We start from the raw sequence: 18692 nt of genomic DNA, 5'->3' as shown, positions 1-18692 counted from the left end.
TCTTTGTAAAACATCTTCGCTGGTAACTCGATGCATCCCACGAGATACGCATCATCCTTCAGAATACCACATTCCGAATGCTGTTATTTTCCTACTGCTTGTTTCTGTAAGGGTATTTCCATATAGGAGAGTTGAGAATACATCTAAACTCTAATCATTATATTAAGGTAAATATTGCAAACAGCGAAACAGCAGCTTTAAATTGTATAAAAGATACTTCTTGTTTTCTCAATCCTGACACGAATTTAGTTAGTGATTCCAATCCTCATTTAAGATGTACTCTAGATATCTGAAGTTTTGAAATCTTTTTTAGTGCTTTATCGTTTATAAAGAGATGGTTTACATTAGGGTTTTTGCTGATTTTCACCTTTTTTTTTATCGATATTAAGACTCATCGTCGAAATTTCTTCCTGGCTGACCTCCTCCAGCATCCATTTCCTTCAGTTGTCCACCCTCAATGTCAGTTTAGCATCGGTTTTCACTTCATCTATACACCTCTTCCTTGGTGCTCTTACTGGCCGCCCTCCCATCATGGTACCACTAGGTATTCTATTATTATCAATTCTTAGAAGGTGACCTGCCCAGCGAAATCTTTTTATTTTTTGCATAATTTGCTATAGATAGAGGGTTCTTTGTAATATTAGTATAACTCGTGGTTGAACCTTATTCTCCACATACCATTGTCGCAAATAGGTCCTAATATCTCTCTTTCAAAAGTATTAATAAGGTTTATTGTATTTTCTGTTATGATCCATGTTTCTACGCCATATGTTGCTATTGGTCGTATGATGGATTTTATATTTTAGAATTTCAATTCCCTATGGAGTCTGTGATGTCTCTTGCGGTTCGTCCCATCAAGTTTTGGATTTACAGACATTTTTCTTATAACATATTCAATACACATGAGTTGTATAAGTGCAATTTTGGTCAAGTTGGAAATAAGTACAGAAATAGATAGTCAATACCCATTTTAATGTTATGGACAAGGGATACAAGTGAATTTAAAACCAGTGAAATTTAAATACAAGTGAAATTTTGTTTATCATTTGGCAGCCATTGGATATAAGTAAGCTTATATCCCTTGGCCTTCAAATAAGTGTTAGTCATACAGGGCGTTCAGAAAATATCCCGACAAACGAAGACCGAAGATTTCTCAGATGATTTTAAGACAATTGAACTCAATTCATCTAGTCCGAAAATGCTTCCTAAGGGAGCTAAAGCTCTTTAAAGATGGAGTCTTGTAATTAGTTTTTTTAAAATACCTATAGAACGCTTCTATTCAGAAAAACGAAAACTGGTAAACTTATTTATCTTCCAGAGATAAATCGATATTGCATCAGTTGCGAATTTCTAGTACCGCTCATAGGCGTCCGTTTTGGGTAGATCAAGGGTTATTTTATCGCATAACTTTTTTGTCGTTAACATTTAAGCATTTCTGATACTGTAATAGCAAATTGTGAGGTGTTTTAGTACTAAAAGGTACTCTTGATGAAAGTCGCTAAGATGCACCGTTGTCTAGACTCTAGACAAATCAATTTGAAAACTTTTCGTTCTTTGAATTTGAGAAAAATTTGAAAAATATTTTCGAAATAAAACGGTGTGTTTTACCGATTTGAAGCAAGAATAACTTTTAGTACTAGAATACCTCATAATTTAATAATCTAGTGTCAAAATTGCTTAAAAATTCAAAGCAAAAAGGTTGTGCGATACCATAACCGTTGACCTACACAAAACGGACGCCTATGATGGGTACTAGAAATTCGGAATTGATGAAATCGATTCATATCTGGAAAATAAATAAACGTACCAGTTTTCGTTATTCTAAATAGTTTTTTTTGTGAACATTTTTTTCAAATTCAAAAAACGAAATATTTTGAAATTGATTTTTATATGTGTATTTTAGTGTATTTTACTAACTTAAAGTAAGAGTAACTTTTAGTAATAGAATATTACTCATAATTTAATAATCCAGTCAATTGCTTAAAAGATAAACAAAAAAAGTTATGCGATAAAATAACCGTTGCCCTGCCCAAAACCGACGCCTACGACCACTACTATACATTCGCAATAGATGGAATCGATTTATCTCTGAATTGTATTTAAAAGAATAAAGATACAAGTACAGTCCAAGTATTACAATAATTGGAAAACAATGGGTATAAGTGCTGTTTCTTATTTTAAAATAGCTTGTAAAATGTCCAATTTTTTTAATCTGATATAATTCTACTATTACAAAAAAGTTTTTAAAGTAAAAAAGACCAGCCAATCACTAACTATTTTGAAAGACAAGCGGTAGAATTTAGGAAAGATGTTAAACTTCAAACTTGATTTTCTCAGAAGTACCAAAAATGCACTTGTATCCCTTGGCTTCTAAACGCCTTACATATGTTAAACAGAGTCGTTTCCAGCTCCTCTCTCTGTTTAGCCTCTTAGTTAACTGGAAGGAGCCTGTCAATTGATTTTGAACTCGTACTTATGCTTCGTATGCGTACGGCCACGTACGCAGAGCAGAAAACACTTCTATAAACAAGGTTGCAGAATGGAGCCCAAGAGGAACGAGAAGAAGAGGGCGACCGAGAAGATCTTGGAAAAATGAAGTCGACGAAGCCATGTCTAGGAAAGCATTGGAAGACGGAGACTGGGGAGATCGAAAAAAAAATGGAAGTCCTGGCTGACGGAAGGGAAACGGCATTAGCTGTAGACAACCCTTTATATATAAGGTGAGGCAGATAACTGGCCTATTAGAAATATCTCGAGAACTAAAGGCAACAGAATCATGAAAATTGGAATAAAGGGGTTTTGAAGGATGATCTATTAAATGAAAATATTTTCATCTCTTTGCAACTTCCGGTTATACCGGAAGTTGCTTATAACTTCGTTTTTTTAAATGGGACACCTGTATATTTTTACATTTTTGGATTCTCTTCGATGTCTTATTTCTTAAAATATAAGGTTTTGTAATATTATACAGGGTATTTTAAAAGATAATTACGTTTTTTTATTAATTTCGTAGCAACATTCACACCCTGTAGAATTGTAGTAGTTTGGCATCTAAAACTCTACTTACGTTCAAATGATTTTTAATATACTCTACTATTGTTAAGAATCATTAGTATAGCTAAATTTTTAATTTTAGTATACAGGGTTGGTCGAAACTCGGAATGAGTATTTTCAGAGTTTTTTTAAATGAAACACCCTGTATTTTTGTATTGTAATGAAATGATATTTTATAGTACTTTTTTATTTCTTAAGGATTCCCTATACCTAATTGCTTTAATTTCTGAGTTATTGGTGATTCAAGCTAAAAATTAATTATTGCAACAAAAAATACGCAAAATTTTATTAAGTTGGCCGTGAAAAAATCCAGTCACAAATAATTTTTCAGAAATAAATACATATTAATCCAGACTGATCCTTAAAATTACCAATAATGGTTTAGCTATCAAAATACCTACGTAGTTAAGATTGTTGGTGCGATTAACAATTAAGCACAAATTAAAGCAGTTAGGTATAGGGAATGCTCAAGAAATAAAAAAGTACCATAAAATACCATTTCATTACAATACTAAAATACAGGGTGTTCCATTTAAGAAAACTCAGAAAATACTCATTCCGAGTTTCGACCAACCCTGTATACTAAAATTAAAAATTTAGCTATACTAATGATTCTTAACAATAGTAGAGTATATTAAAAATCATTTGAACGTAAGTAGAGTTTTAGAGGTCAAACTACTACAATTCTACAGGGTGTTAATTTTGCTACGAAATTAATAAAAAAACGTAATTATCTTTTAAAATACCCTGTATAATATTACAAAACCTCATATTTTAAGAAAGAAGACATCGAAGAGAATCCAAAAATGTAAAAATATACAGGGTGTCCCATTTAAAAAAACGAAGTTATAAGCAACTTCCGGTATAACCGGAAGTTGGAAAGAGATGAAAATATTTTCATTTAATAGATCATCCTTCAAAACCCCTTTATTCCAATTTTCATGATTTTGTTGTCTTTAGTTCTCGAGATATTTCTAATAGGCCCTTTATTTGCCTCACCCTGTATACAGTCTCAAAAATGAAAGAATACCCATGAACGATCACTTATTTTGTATTTGCTGTCTTTTTCTATAAATAACAAACGTTTGTTATAGAAAAAGATAGCAAATACAAAATAAGTGATTGATGTGATCGTTCATGGGTATTCTTTCATTTTTCCGACTGTATATACTTATGCTTCTTTGTGTCATGGTGGCTTAAACTAATTTTATCAATTTCCTTTGTATACCAAGTTCTAGCATAATTAAGTATTTTATCTCTGTTTATGTTATCATAGGTTTGTTGAAAATCTACAAATATTTGGTAGATATCTATGTAGTGCTCTCAGACTTCAGCTAATATTTGTTTTTCGTCGAATATCTGGTATATAATAGACCACCTGGTGTTTTCATACAATATGCTCTATAGTGACTTAATCACCTGTTTATGATATTGGGACCGTGCAAGTTCGGCAAAGCGACATCTATTTCTACGCTCTGCAACTTTATTCGCACTTTTAATTATATTGGCCAATTATATTAGTCCTGGTTACTGGATAATTGTCAAGGCCATAGTCCAAAAAAATAATAAGAAAAAATAAGATTCAGGTTATGTTATTAAAACGTAAACAATTGTATGTAGTAAATAAAATTAGTTATTAAAATGCAGTACTGAAAGCAAAATACAATTAATTAAATTTACCCTTATATAATAATTGCATATCATATCAATATTGTGGAGCAACATATAATTTTTCTTCTTTAATGACAGTAGATATGAAATGTACGTCAATTTGACAATTTCAATTGACAATATGAATTATTTAAGAAAGTTGCAATATTTCTCCGCTATTCGCGCACGATCGTTTCTCAATTCCCTTCCAAGTACTTGCACACCGCGAATACGTAAACACCTTATAGCTTACACAGAGTAAGGATATGCCTCTATAGCTTTTGTAGCTGAGTTTTTCTCCCTGAGTATTATGATTTTTATGTAATTTTTTGGTGACTGATTATATGCGGTGTCTACATGCTAATAAAACATTTCATTTTTTTCTAGGTCCTTTTCTTTAGTAGGACAGTGAATGTTAATAATTGTAATAAACCGAATCGAAATTTCTTCTCGTCATTTCGATTAAGTTTCAGATAAATGGAGATAGGATAAATAAAAAATATATATTAATATTTTCTTGTTTAACAATAGTTTATTTCACATACAATAAAATAACAATCAAAAGTTAAGTATTTACACATGTAAACAAAACAGTCTGAATTTTAAAGTAGTATTTGATAAAATATGACGCTATAACAAAAAATTAATTATCTTAGAGACATAGACACCAAATTAATCATTTACAAGCCAAAAAGATCATTATCATTGGCTACATCGGCTATACCATTTATGTATACATTGGATATGCTATACCATTTATGTATACTTGAAATTTTTGGAGGAACAGAGAGAAAGAAAAATTGTAATGGAGGCTTTTCCGTACAGGAAAGAAAATACTTCGGCATACCGACGAATATAAACTTACAGTTTGCATAAATGCATATAAAAAAATCAATTGCAGATCAAGCTACTCTTACTTATAATGAAACGTCAAAAGCCTTATCGACTATATAGTATTTATTTAGAGCTAAGAGACATCCTTACAAAACCGTATTACTAAAATCGGTATTATAGGCTACATTTGGATTTAAAACCAATATCAATGAAACCAAATTGAAGGTATCTGTTGCATCTAAAATAACTTATCTTGATGTGATAGGTTTTTAATGGATTTTAAAGTAATGTACGAATGAAATCACAACAGTCACCGCCTTGAGATCATTTCCTAAAACGAAACAAAATTTCCATCATAATCATTAAAAACAATGTCATTTGTCAAACTGGTGCAAATGACAATCGACGAAAAATCCCTCTCCCGTTCACAATTTTAATTATGACGTTCGGTGCCCATGACGCACAAATAGCGTCACGAAGGTTTTATCAAAGGTACCGATGACGCATCGGTAAGTGGCGTCAGTAGTACTGTGCTACTAAATGAAGGATTAAGTACGTGGTACCGCTAAGTGGCACTTGTTCAAGATGGGCACCAAACGTGTTAAACGTATTTGGAGTACTTTCTTGTGTACTTATTTGTGCATACTCTGTTCACCATGTTTGTACGTTTTTGTCTAATTTTAATTGATTTAATTTCCTCCATTTCCTTTTACTATATTTCCCTATTATGTGGATTTTGATTGTTTCAATGTACACTTATGTTCTTAACGTATTCAGTATATTTAGTTACTGTATATAATAAATGGACTCATAAAATAATATTATTCTAAATATTTATTTGTAAAGGTTTTACTGATAATGATATTCAACATTTTTAGAAAATGATCTATAAGCAATATATACACGATATTTGAATTACTTATTCATTCTAATATTTACAAAATAAATATAAAAATATCACGACCTACATGGCTTCTTTCGGTTGAATCTTTAGACAGCCACCTGAGGCCTTCTAAAATACACAATTGCTGCTAACATGACAGTCAAGGTTGTAATTAAATATAAGTCCCAATTGGATCCAACTGTTGCGTTGAAATCTAGCAAATGATGTAATGGACCCTGTAACAAAAACTGTAAAAACAAAAGGCAAATATAAATATATAAATTGAAACCACAAATTATAAATATTTATGGTTAATTTGGTTGCAGTAAAATTATATAAAAATGTTATCGTATACTATTGCCTCGGAATAGGACGAAAACATGGAGCAAGCCTAAGCATCGAAATAAGGATATTCTATTCGCTCCGTGCGTGACAATGATGGGGATACACGAAACTATGCCAGCGTCCGTAGCGGCGAAATATAACAATTTTGGCGAATTTTTGTAATGTTGTCAGTGTAATTATGTTCGTTCGAGGACCCTGTCGGTGACTTTTAGTCCACGACAACGCATGCGTACTTTAATTCCAAATTATATCTATTTAATCCGTTAATGTATTATCGTTTTTTGATAAATATACCAGTATATTAATAATTAATTAATAATATTAATTAATAGTAAATATACCTTGTATATTTATCTATCAACGGTATTATTTTTTATAATATTTTAAAGTGCGCATGCTCCACTTGTGGACTAGTCACTGACTGTCTCCGCGAACATTATTGTTTGTATAACAAATTTTATCAAAAACGGTAAATAAATATTACATATTAACGTCAAATATGTCATATGTGTATCATATGTTTAACGTCAAATTGTGGTCGCCAAAAATTTCAGGCGACTACGCTAGGTGTCGCGTCAGTCATGCACAGAGCGAATTAGACACTTAGAATGTATGAAGCTGGTACAGACCAGGAATCGCGACATACGCCATAAAACAGCTACAGAAATATAAGATGGATGTAATAGCTACTCAGGAAATGAGGTGAACTGGCTGAGATACCTCTACTTCTACTTCTTCTTTTTTTGGCATCATAATCCTGAATGGGTCTTTGCCTGTCTGGTCATGTCCTATTCAGATCTATCTTGTGCCCTTATCCTCCATTGTTATATTCATGGTTTTCAGGTCGTCTTCCACGTCATCCAACCATCTTGTTCTGGGTCTTGTAATATTTTCTTTGCTGTTTTTGCATCTTCTTGTCTCTGGACATGTCCCAGCCATGACAGTCTTTGACTTTTCACAAATCTTACAATATCATAACCTTCATTCAAATCATTAACCTCTATTGCAGATGGAAAACTCTCTGGTTTTCTGGCCGGGAGAAGAAGAAAGGCATGAATATTGGTGTGGTTTCATAATAAATAAAAAACTGAAGTCGGTCATAATATCGGGGGTTGAAAGGTAAAAGGTTGTAACCCACAAATAAACTTTTTTCAGGAAGTTTTATGTTTATATTAAAATAAAACGTTTATATTAAAAACGTTCCATTTAAGTAATTTTATGAGGAATTAACCTAACAATTTTTTTCACTAATATGTAGATCAATAATGTAGTGGATCTATAAATTAATGAAAAAATTATTACGTTAATTCCTCATAAAATTACTTAAATGGAACGTTTTTTCTACTTCCTGAAGTTGATTTGTGGGATACAATCTTTTACCTTTCAACCGTCAATATAATAATTCAAGACAATAAAAACGCAAGTACTCTTTAACACTGAAAGGAAAGCGGAAGAAACATACTAGAACAACAGTACGCGACAGCACCCAGACACATCAAAATCGTATTGGGCGATTTCACTGCTAAACTGAGTAAGGAAGACCATCTAAAATCCGTGATTGGCACCCATAGTTTACACGAACCACTAACGATAACGGTTCACGATTAGCAGAGCTTGCTGTAGCTAATAATATATATGACAGTAAAAACTACACAGTTCCAAAGGAAAAACATTCACAGCATCACATGTATCTCAAATGATACAATTACTCGTAACCAGATAGATCATGTACTCATTGATGGAAGTGAATACTCTAGTAATATCATCAGCACACATAGCATGATATGACTATATGAGCAGAAAGTGACTCGGATCATTTCTTGGTAAGAATTAAGATGAGAATAAAGCTAAGCACTAAGTGGACAAAACAGAACTTGTACAAGGCAACGAGTGGGATACACAAAATCTCGAATTACATGATAAAGAACAAGAAGTCCAATTGCAAATACAAAATAGGTTTCAGACGTTAGAAGAAGGCATGTCAAATGTAGCTAACAATAAACCAGAAATTGCCAAATCTAAGAGAAACCATAGAAGCGACAGCAACAGAATATATAGGAAAAAACAAGAAAAAAAACCAGGAATGTGAACAAAGTTTAAAGATAAAAACCAACAAAAGAATAGGGCTACTAACAAGAGGGAAGCTTACCATATAATTAGAACAAAAACGAGAAACGTGTTGAGAAGGAAGAAAAAACAATACCTACGTAGAACACTTGATAAAGTAACTTGAGTGCAACCACAGAACCGGTCAGTCTAGGTCTAGGCAGTGTTAAAAGGAGATAAAAAAAGATAAAGATAGAAGGATGGGGTAACGAGTGATCTACGTAAAATGGGGGTACAGTAATGGGAGATTATTGCACAAGACCAGCAAGAGGGGGAAAATAGTAAACGCGACCAAGACTCACGTAAAGTTGTAGATTCAAGAAAGAAGATGAAGAACACGTCGGTCTTGACCATTGAAGAGTTTTCGTCGTTGATGCATCAGGATTACACGGTCAGAGCCGGCGCTATTTAAATCACTACTGGACTTAAGACATGACGTGACCGATGATTTAAATGATATTAAGAACATAAATATAAAAATACTAGATTTATTGTAAAAGGTATATTTAAAATACCCTAAATAAGGGTTACATTAAAACAAAACGTTTTCGGATTAAGAAATCCATCATCAGTGTTACTAAAAAGCCAAAAAAAGCATGCCTGAGCCACCAAAATGTTTTGGGTAAAAATCCTTTAAATGTAAACAGTTGTTACATATTTTTTTTATTTCATATTAATAAAAAAGTTTAAAGATGTTGCAGATGTACCTGGATATTACCCAGGGCAACAACGGACAACTGAAAGTTGGCGATTTAACTTCAATATGTGAGGTTTTAATCCTCGAAAAAATTCCAACCACGTGGGGAGAGTCCTGTGTTGCCCTGGGTAATATCCAGGTACATCTGCAACATCTTTAAACTTTTTTTATTAATATGTAACATAACATAACTGTTTACATTTAAAGTGTTTTACGCTAAACATTTTGGTGGCTCGGGCATGCTATTTTTGGCTTTTTAGTAACACTGATGATGGATTTCTTAATCCGAAAACGTTTTGTTTTAATGTAACCCTTATTTAGGGTATTTTAAATATACCTTTTACAATAAATCTAGTATTTATGTGATATATGGTATACAGCCAGCTACAGGAAGTTTATTTTCCTCGTGGATTTTTTTAAAAACATAAATGTGAAACAATATTGGTATGAATGGTTTTAGCATAAATACACTTGAATGAAACCTAGAAAAAATGAAACCTCAAACATCCATATTTATTTTTATTGACTGATTTTTCACTTACGAGTAGTCTGTGTATAACACATACTTATATGTTGCAGATAGTCGTGCTGACAATTATGTAGTTAATTAAGTAAATGAAGTACCAATTCCAGATATGATCATTCCAGAGTTTACCAGACAATTCCACTTCTGTTCAAAATTTTGAAATTCTTTTATAACGAAGTTAAATATGATGTCATCATTGCATGTGGTTGTCTTTTTAAAAACAAATCACGTGCTATGATTTTTCTGACGGATACTCTTAAGTTAATGTTGATTCCACGTAATGTTGTTCGAATGATCTATTTACCAATGAAGTCGTCCCAATATTAATGAGTCAGATAAAATTAAATTATTAGAAGAATTTTTTACCAAGCAACAAAAACAGAATGTGTTTAATTCATTAATGTTTCGGATGCTGAGAACGATTTCCGAAGTGGAAATTGGAACTTCAAATAAACATAATTTCAAAGTAAAATTGTGGCTTATTCCCAACTAAGACAGCAAATTGCTTTAAGATGCCACAAGAAAATAGCTTCAGAACAATATGAAGATATTATTAAGTTGTTGTTACAATTAACTAATAGACATTGCAATAAATTGACTAGAGCACCTAGACCACATATAAAGTAAAGTAGAACAAGTGTTTGGAAAAATATGGATCCAACAAATGCCAAAAATATTTTGTATCTATGTAAGTGCCAGGAAAAACATGAAGATGAGAAAAAATTTTGAGAAAGGCTTTCTCGTATGATCTCTTAAACAGTCACCCACATTTTCTGCTACATTGAGATGTTAGATTTTACATTACATAAATTATTACACTTACCTCTTCAATACTTTCGAAACTAAACAGCACGTTAAGCTTAATTAGAGCTAGTGCAACTGGAACTTTGGCATCCGGACTGAGCTCTGCTGCTCTATCGTAATAACGTTTGGCCAAATGCATATCCCGTACCATTCCCAAACCTTGTTCATGCATATAGCCCAAATTGAAAGTTGCCTGAGCATTGTGTTGTTGATCCGAAGCTAAACGGTAATGTATAGCTGCCGTTTCATAATCTATTGACGTTCCCATGCCGTAGTAGTAGTAATCTCCAAGTTTAACCTTAAAATAAGTATTATTGTTTGTAAATTTAAAAAGTGGTTAATAAAATAAATGATAATAATAATTAGAGCGTCGAACCTAGTAGGCCCATGGCTCGATTGACCATTCTCCTCCATCCTTTCTTGCCCGTTGCTTTTATTCTCCAATTTGTGACGTTGTGAGTCTTTTTAGATCATCTCCTAAATCTCCGATTTGTGAGTCGAAAACAATTCTCCGATTTTTGAGTCTTTTTAGATCATCTCCTAAACTTGACAGTAGCATTTTCGATAGTCTATCTATCCTCTGGCAGGCATCCTTTATATGTGTTCGAGCCATCTCAGTCATTGGGTTCTTATCACCCCTACTCTCAGATTTTCATTCCTTCAAATCCAAACGCCATTCTCCATTTTGTCCTCCAAATATTTTCCTTAGTACTTTTGGTGTTCATATCTTCACCATTTCTTGTTGCTTTTTATTTAATGTCCATGTCTCTGATGCATAAGTTACTAAAGGTATAGTACTTACGAATGGAGGAACACGACACAACGATCAAGAATCCACGAGATGCCTTCATAAAAGGGCTCTCTACTGGACTGAAAGCTCCAACCCAAAGAAGTCCTCGGTTTGTTCTTCTTCATGCTGGAAACGAAACTGGTTTTGTGGCAGGGGCCGAATTAACTTTCTTGGCCAAGAAGGGAACCGCTGATTACCATGACGAAATGGACGGGGATCTACATATATGAAGAATGGTTTAGAAAGACGTTAATTCCAAACTTGTCGAAAGACAAAGAAAACGTTGTCGTTTTGGATAACGCGCCATACCACTCCTGCAAATTTGATTTCTCGAAAAAATCGTGGAACAAAAGGCAAATCAAGGATTGGCTAATCGAAAAGAACATTTTCTTCGAGGAAGATTACCTAAAAAGTGAATTACGGAATACTACGGCCTTATTTAGAGACGAGTACGACAGGTAAAAAATTGAAAAAATTTCCGAAAAATATGGCGTTAGGATTTTGAGACTGCCGTCTTACCATTGCGAGCTGAACCCGATTGAGATGGTGTGGAGTCAAGTGAAAAGGTATGTGGCTTCAAACGACGTCGATTTTAAAGAAAAAACGGAAGAACGCGGTTGATAAAAGAAGTTTACCAACGTATCTAAAGAGTAGGGGTATAATTATGTGAATCACGTCAAGAAAGTAGAAGAAAACATGACAATTTGCAATAAGATATTGAACCAGTGATAATTAATATAGATGATTCAGAGGATGAGGACGATTTAGATATGGATTGCGATTAGTACTAACAAATACTATAGACCAGCGGTTCTCAACCTTTTTGAGTGATGTACCACCTACAGTTATTTTTATTATTTTTGGTACCACCTATATTTTTAAATTGTATTATCAATACTTACTAAGTACTAATATTTTAGTTTTTTCTGTGTTTTGTGTACCACCGCCAATAATGATATATACCACCAGTGGTACATGTACCACAGATTGAGAACCTCTGCTATAGACTGTAATACATACAACTCTTGACATTTCCCATTAATTTTGAGGAAGCAAAAAATAGGGCCATCTAGCGGTATGTGTAGGATAACCAGAGCAATCTAACCTTACATTTATAAATTTGCTTTATTATTGTTTTTGTATAAGTGTTTGAACTACTTTTATTTTAATTTAATTTAACAAAATTCGTTCGTTATTCAAAAATTTATAAAATTAAATTTGAATGTTTACATCAAATTTTACGTTGTCAAAACGTAGTTCAACTCAAGCCGACAATGGCGCTAGTGGCAACGTGCTTCCAGATTTCTGTGGGAGTTGGATGTATTAGTCAATAGTATTTGGTACCAATTAACGAGAAATATCTCGGATTTAATGCTCATTTGTTTTTTAATACTGTACGTACAGTACATTTCAGTTATGATCTTCTTGTGTATTTTATGTATTTATCGTGTCGTATAGGGTAAACTACTTGCATTTTTTTGTATATATGTATAAAGTGCTAGTCAAAAATCCGTACCCCCCTCGTATCTTTTGAACGGTTATACCTATAATAGTGAAATTTGGAGGGAGGAAATAAACATACGTAAGCTTCTTAACTAATCATGACAGGTGGACAGGTGACGTAATAGTGACAGATGACGTTACAGAACCACTGTGACCGATAATTTTAAATGGGACCTTATGGCAAGTGATAGCTCGTTTTAAAGGTATTGAAAATACCTATTCAGTCATACTAATTGTTTTGGGTTTTAGTTGATTTTGATTTTGGTGAATAAATTAAATAAATATAATATTGTAGTTTCGCATTTAATTAATAAAAATTCAAATGTCCGCCTATGGGTTTGTCAAAAAAGTTGACCTTTTTCAATTCTCTAGTAGTTTTTACGTCAACGTCAACCTTTTTGACAAGTAATCACATGCGGAATTTTGAATTTTTATTAATTAAATGCGAAACTACAATTTTATATTTATTTCATTTATTCATCAAAATGAGCTTAAACTCAAACAAAATTAGTGTGACTGAATAGGTATTTTCAATACCTTTCAAACGAGGTATTACTTGTCATAAGGTCCCATTTAAAATTATCTGTCACAGTGGCGCTGTAAAGTCATCTGTCATAATTGCGACACCTGTCATGACTAGTTAAGAAGCTTATGTTTGTTTATTCCCCCCTCCAAATTTCACTATTATAGGTATAACCGTTCAAAAGATACGAGGGGGTACGAACTTTTGACTAGCACTGTATTATAAGTATTTTACGAGGTACATACTAGATATTTTATGTATACATGCATTTTTTATAGAATTAATTTGTTTTTTTTTGTTTATTCTCTTATTTAACTTAGTTATATTAATGAGTAAAGATTTTTGAAACGAAGCGCGTACGGTCCTGATTTCTCAATTTATCGCCAAACGTATCACGCACCTACCACTGTGGCTTCTTCTATAGGTATACAGTTTTAAATCAAAATTTTTCGGTTTTTAGTATACTACATAAATATTTTAAAATTACTCACTTGCGCAGCAGAATATCCCTGTGATGCGGCTCTGCTCCAATACAACAGTGCTCTAACCAGAGCTTCTTGAGTTGACAACATAGGAATTTCATTTCTATCTAACAAAAATGCTGCATTACTTTGAGCTACTTCGTAGCCCAATTCACCGAGGAAGGCATATTGAACAAATGCCTCATTATAACGTCCATTTCTGTAATCTGTGTGAGCCTAAAAATATAGCGAAATAAGCAATCATAATATGTTTATAATAACGTGTGATCCAAAATTATTGTCACCATAGGTGGCTCTGAACGACAGAGATAGCTATACAGTACATGTCTATTCTTAATTCCGATATACTTTCCAGTTTACGTCAACTTAACAAGAAAAGTTAGGTTATGTAGAGATGTTGGTGGTGGACATATACAGCATCTTGTTTGATTTTATTTATTATTGTTATTTATAATTTTGTTAATTCTTTTCAGTTTTGATTAAAGTTCTGTGTTAAAGGTTTTGACTGATTTTTTATGTTATCAAAATTAATTGATAAAAGAATGATATAAATTCAGATTAAAACAAGACATACGTAATTTTTTGCACGGCTAGCTTTGATCCCAATAATTGCAGATCGCTCGTTCAAGTATCAAAAGTACAAAGTACACTGTTCTTGAATTTTAAAACGTGTTAATCGCTTTTATGAAAAGTGGCTTTATAATAATAGACTTATATAAACTCCTTGCTATTTAACACACTATACTACTATACTAACTAAATAATGGCTTTTGAAATGTGACTCTACTGTAGAATGATGCGCATAACATGGATAGCACATTACACCAACAGTCTCATTATAATTACCAATCAAAGTATATTCAGAGACTTTGGACCCATTAATAATATAATAGAAGAGAAGGTATGGAAAGGATGACAATTAAAGGCAGTGTAGCTGGTAAAAGAGCTAGAGGCAGATCTCCACTTGGTTGCTAATTCTCAAAAGCAAAATAGAGTGCTCAAGGAAGAGATAACCGAATGGAATAATGTACAGTCCCTGCTCAAAATGCACAACTTGGAATGGGTTCCACAATGGTATGGGTACCAGAGAGGCATTATTCTCCTTCAACGTGCTGACACAGAGATGTTTGGATGTTAACCGTCCTATGGAAATTCTGACTTATGGAAATTCTGAAAACTAAAAACCTAGATGAAAGAAATTTAAGACTAATAACACACCTCTATTACAATCAGCGAGCAATAGTAAGAATTCAAAAAGAAACATCTGAAGAAATGGAAATAAAGAGAGGAGTCAGGCAAGGCTGCATACTATCACCTCTATTATTTAATGCTTATTCTGAAGAGGTAATGCGAGAAACTCTGGAAGATGAAACAGTCGGCATAAGAGTAAATGGAGTCTTAGTTAACAACATCAGATATGCAGATGATACAGTAATAATAGCCGATAGTTTACAAGACCTGCAAAGACTCATGAGTAAAATAGTAAGGTGTAGTAGGGAGTACGGACTCTCTCTTAATATCAAAAAGACGAAGTTTATGAAAATTAGTAAAAACAACCATAATACTAACGAAATCTTAATAGTAGAGGGCCAACAGATCGAAAGAGTAAAAAAGTACACTCAGGTAAGTACACTTAGGAACACTTATAACAAGAAAATAATGACTACACTGCAGAAATCAGTCAGAATCCAAAAAGCACGTTCTAATTTTATGAAAATGAAAAAGATCCTATGTAGCAAACATTTAACATAAGCTCTTAAAGTACGCCTAAGAAAATGTTACGTATACAGTGTACTATACTATGGAGTGGATTCATGGACGTTAAATGTAGAGACAATGAGACGACTTAACCCCTTTGAAATGTGGACCTATAGAAGAATTATGAGGGTTTCCTGGGTAGATAGAGTTACGAACAACGAAGTACTGAGAAGAATAGGTAAAGAGAAGGAAGTTGAACTTACAATTAAAGAATACTACAGTATCTCGGACATGTGATGCGGGGCGAGAAGTATGGCATTCTGCGACTCATAATGCAAGGAAAGATAGATGGCAGAAAAAGCATCCGAAGAAGACGATTTTCATGGCTGAAGAACCTGAGAGAATGGTTTGGATGCAGCTCAAAACAACTATTTAGAGCTACTGCCTCAAAAATTAAAATAGCTAATAGCAAATTATTTCATACTAACCTGCATTAAGGTCTCTCCCCATCTACCTCTTTCTGCAACATTTTTAAACAACTCGACAGCAGTTGCACATGATCTTAACATGCCTGTTCCTTGTGCGTGCATCTGTCCTAGATTGTAATAAGCAAGAACATGACCCGATTGTGAAGCCAACGAAAAATATTTGTTTGCTGCTTTATAATCTTGTTTTACGCCCAATCCACCTAAAATTATAAGTAATAATTAAAAGAAATCTACATTCATACTTTATATATTTTAGACACCTTTTAATGCTTATAAATAGTTTCCGGATCTCTTTCACTATTTTATAATCAGAATAAAGTTTTATTTTCCAAATCTCTGTACTTGTATAGTTTTTCACTACAAAAATACGCTAACGTCATTAAAAATTTCTGACGTCAGCATGGCCAAAATATTAAAATATGACTTTTCACCATGCTCACGTTTCTTGTACAGTGAGAAGCTAGGCATCATTACTTGTCAGGGATATTTTTCTTGTTTGCTGTACAAATAATATCTATAATTATTTATTTTAGTTAATGATGTTAATCGGCAAGTGTTACTTGCCGACATATATTAATTAACAACAATATTATCATAGTGTATAATCAATAAAATAGATCATTTTAGGGCTAAAAATGACAGACACATGTACTTAATAGTATTTAATACGAGTAAAATATTCTAGGTATAGCATGAGATTGTTTATAAAAAAATAAAGGTTTTGGATTTTTTTTATCTAAATTACGTGTTCACAGGTACTTTATCATTATTTATATTACTAACCTAATCTAACACTAAAGAATAAAAAATACTAAAGTATAATAATTATTGAAATTAAAATAATAACGAAAATAAAGAATAAAGTGCCTCAACTAGCAAATGAATTTATTCGATTATTATTATGATGATACCTGTACTAAAAGAAACAAGGAAGCCGTGTCGTTATGTAGTGTATAAGATTGATACACGCTATGAATAATTTAAAGACAATACATATTATCTTATAACTTTTCCAAAGCCTTTGTTTATTTATAAGCAATATCTTGCTATACATATTATACAATATTTTATTCGTATTAAATACTATTCAGTACATGCATCTGCCATTTTTAGCCTTAAAATATTAAATGATCTATTTTATTGATTATACACTATAATATTGTTGTTAATTAATATACTTCGGTATATTATTAATATATTTCGGCAAGTAATTAAAAGCGACTGACATCATTAATTTGAATAAAGAATTACAGATATTATTTTTATAGTAAACAAAGAAAAATATCTCTGACAAGTAATGATGCCTAACTTCTCACTGTGCAAAGAACATGACCACGATGAAAAGTCCTATTCAAATGTTTTGGCAACGCTCTGATGTCAGAAATCTTAAATGACGTAAGCGTATTTTTGTATTTAGTAAAAAACTATACAGTGCTAGTAAAAGTCCGTACCCCCCCCCTCGTATCTTTTTAACGTTTATACCCATAATAGTGAAATTTGGAGGGAGGAAATAAACGGACGTGAGCTTATTAACTAGTCACGACAGGTGACGTAATAGTGACAGATGACGTTACAGAGCCACTGTGACCGATAATTTTAAATGGGACCTTATGGCAAGTGATAGCTCGTTTTAAAGGTATTGAAAATACCTATTCAGTCATACTAATTTTGTTTGAGTTTAAGCTAATTTTGATGAATAAATGAAATAAATATAAAATTGTAGTTTCGAATTTAATTAAAAATTCAAAATTCCGCATACGATTGCTTGTCAAAAAGGTTAACGTTGACGTAAAAACTACTAGAGAATTGAAAAACATCAACTTTTTTGACAAAAAACCATAGGCGGACATTTGAATTTTTATTAATTAAATGCGAAACTACAATATATTTATTTAATTTATTCACCAAAATCAAAATCAACTAAAACTCAAAAAAATAGTATGCCTGAATAGGTATTTTGAATACCTATCAAACGAGGTATCACTTGCCATAAGGTTCCATTTAAAATTTTCGGTCACAGTGGCTCTGTAACGTCATCTGTCACTATTACGTCACCTGTCATGACTAGTTAAGAAGCTTATGTCCGTTTATTTCCTCCCTCCAAATTTCACTATTATAGGTATAACCGTTCAAAAGATACGAGGGGGGGGTACGGACTTTTGACTAGCACTGTATATTTATTTACAGTGAACAATAGGCCTTACTGACCTAGGCTAATGGTGTTTTAGTCTGATGGTGCTTATATAACTTAAATTAATAACACAATTATTTTAAATTGGTTTCTGTTATGAGGCTTATTATAAACTTAA

At 32.6% G+C, this 18692-nt stretch overlaps 1 protein-coding gene across 2 annotated transcripts in view; it reads right to left on the bottom strand.

Moving 5' to 3' along the window:
* Window positions 1–5210: 5210 nt before the first annotated feature.
* The window catches only part of LOC126880410 (protein sel-1 homolog 1), a 49907-nt gene continuing 36425 nt past the window's right edge, over window positions 5211–18692 (bottom strand). Inside the window, exons 7-10 of one of the 2 annotated variants that reach the window (XM_050644253.1) lie at window positions 16384–16583; window positions 14207–14413; window positions 10919–11197; window positions 5211–6669 (exon numbers count right to left, since the gene is read on the bottom strand). In XM_050644253.1, the coding sequence (XP_050500210.1) occupies window positions 6529–6669; window positions 10919–11197; window positions 14207–14413; window positions 16384–16583 (827 nt within the window). In that variant the 3' untranslated portion in view covers window positions 5211–6528. The remainder of the gene's footprint in view (window positions 6670–10918; window positions 11198–14206; window positions 14414–16383; window positions 16584–18692) is intronic. The other variant, XM_050644254.1, reaches the window with a different exon arrangement.

Source organism: Diabrotica virgifera, chromosome 2, assembly GCF_917563875.1.
Source record: "Diabrotica virgifera virgifera chromosome 2, PGI_DIABVI_V3a".
Lineage (NCBI taxonomy): Eukaryota > Metazoa > Arthropoda > Insecta > Coleoptera > Chrysomelidae > Diabrotica > Diabrotica virgifera.
This window is presented reverse-complemented; position numbering and strand designations above follow the sequence as displayed.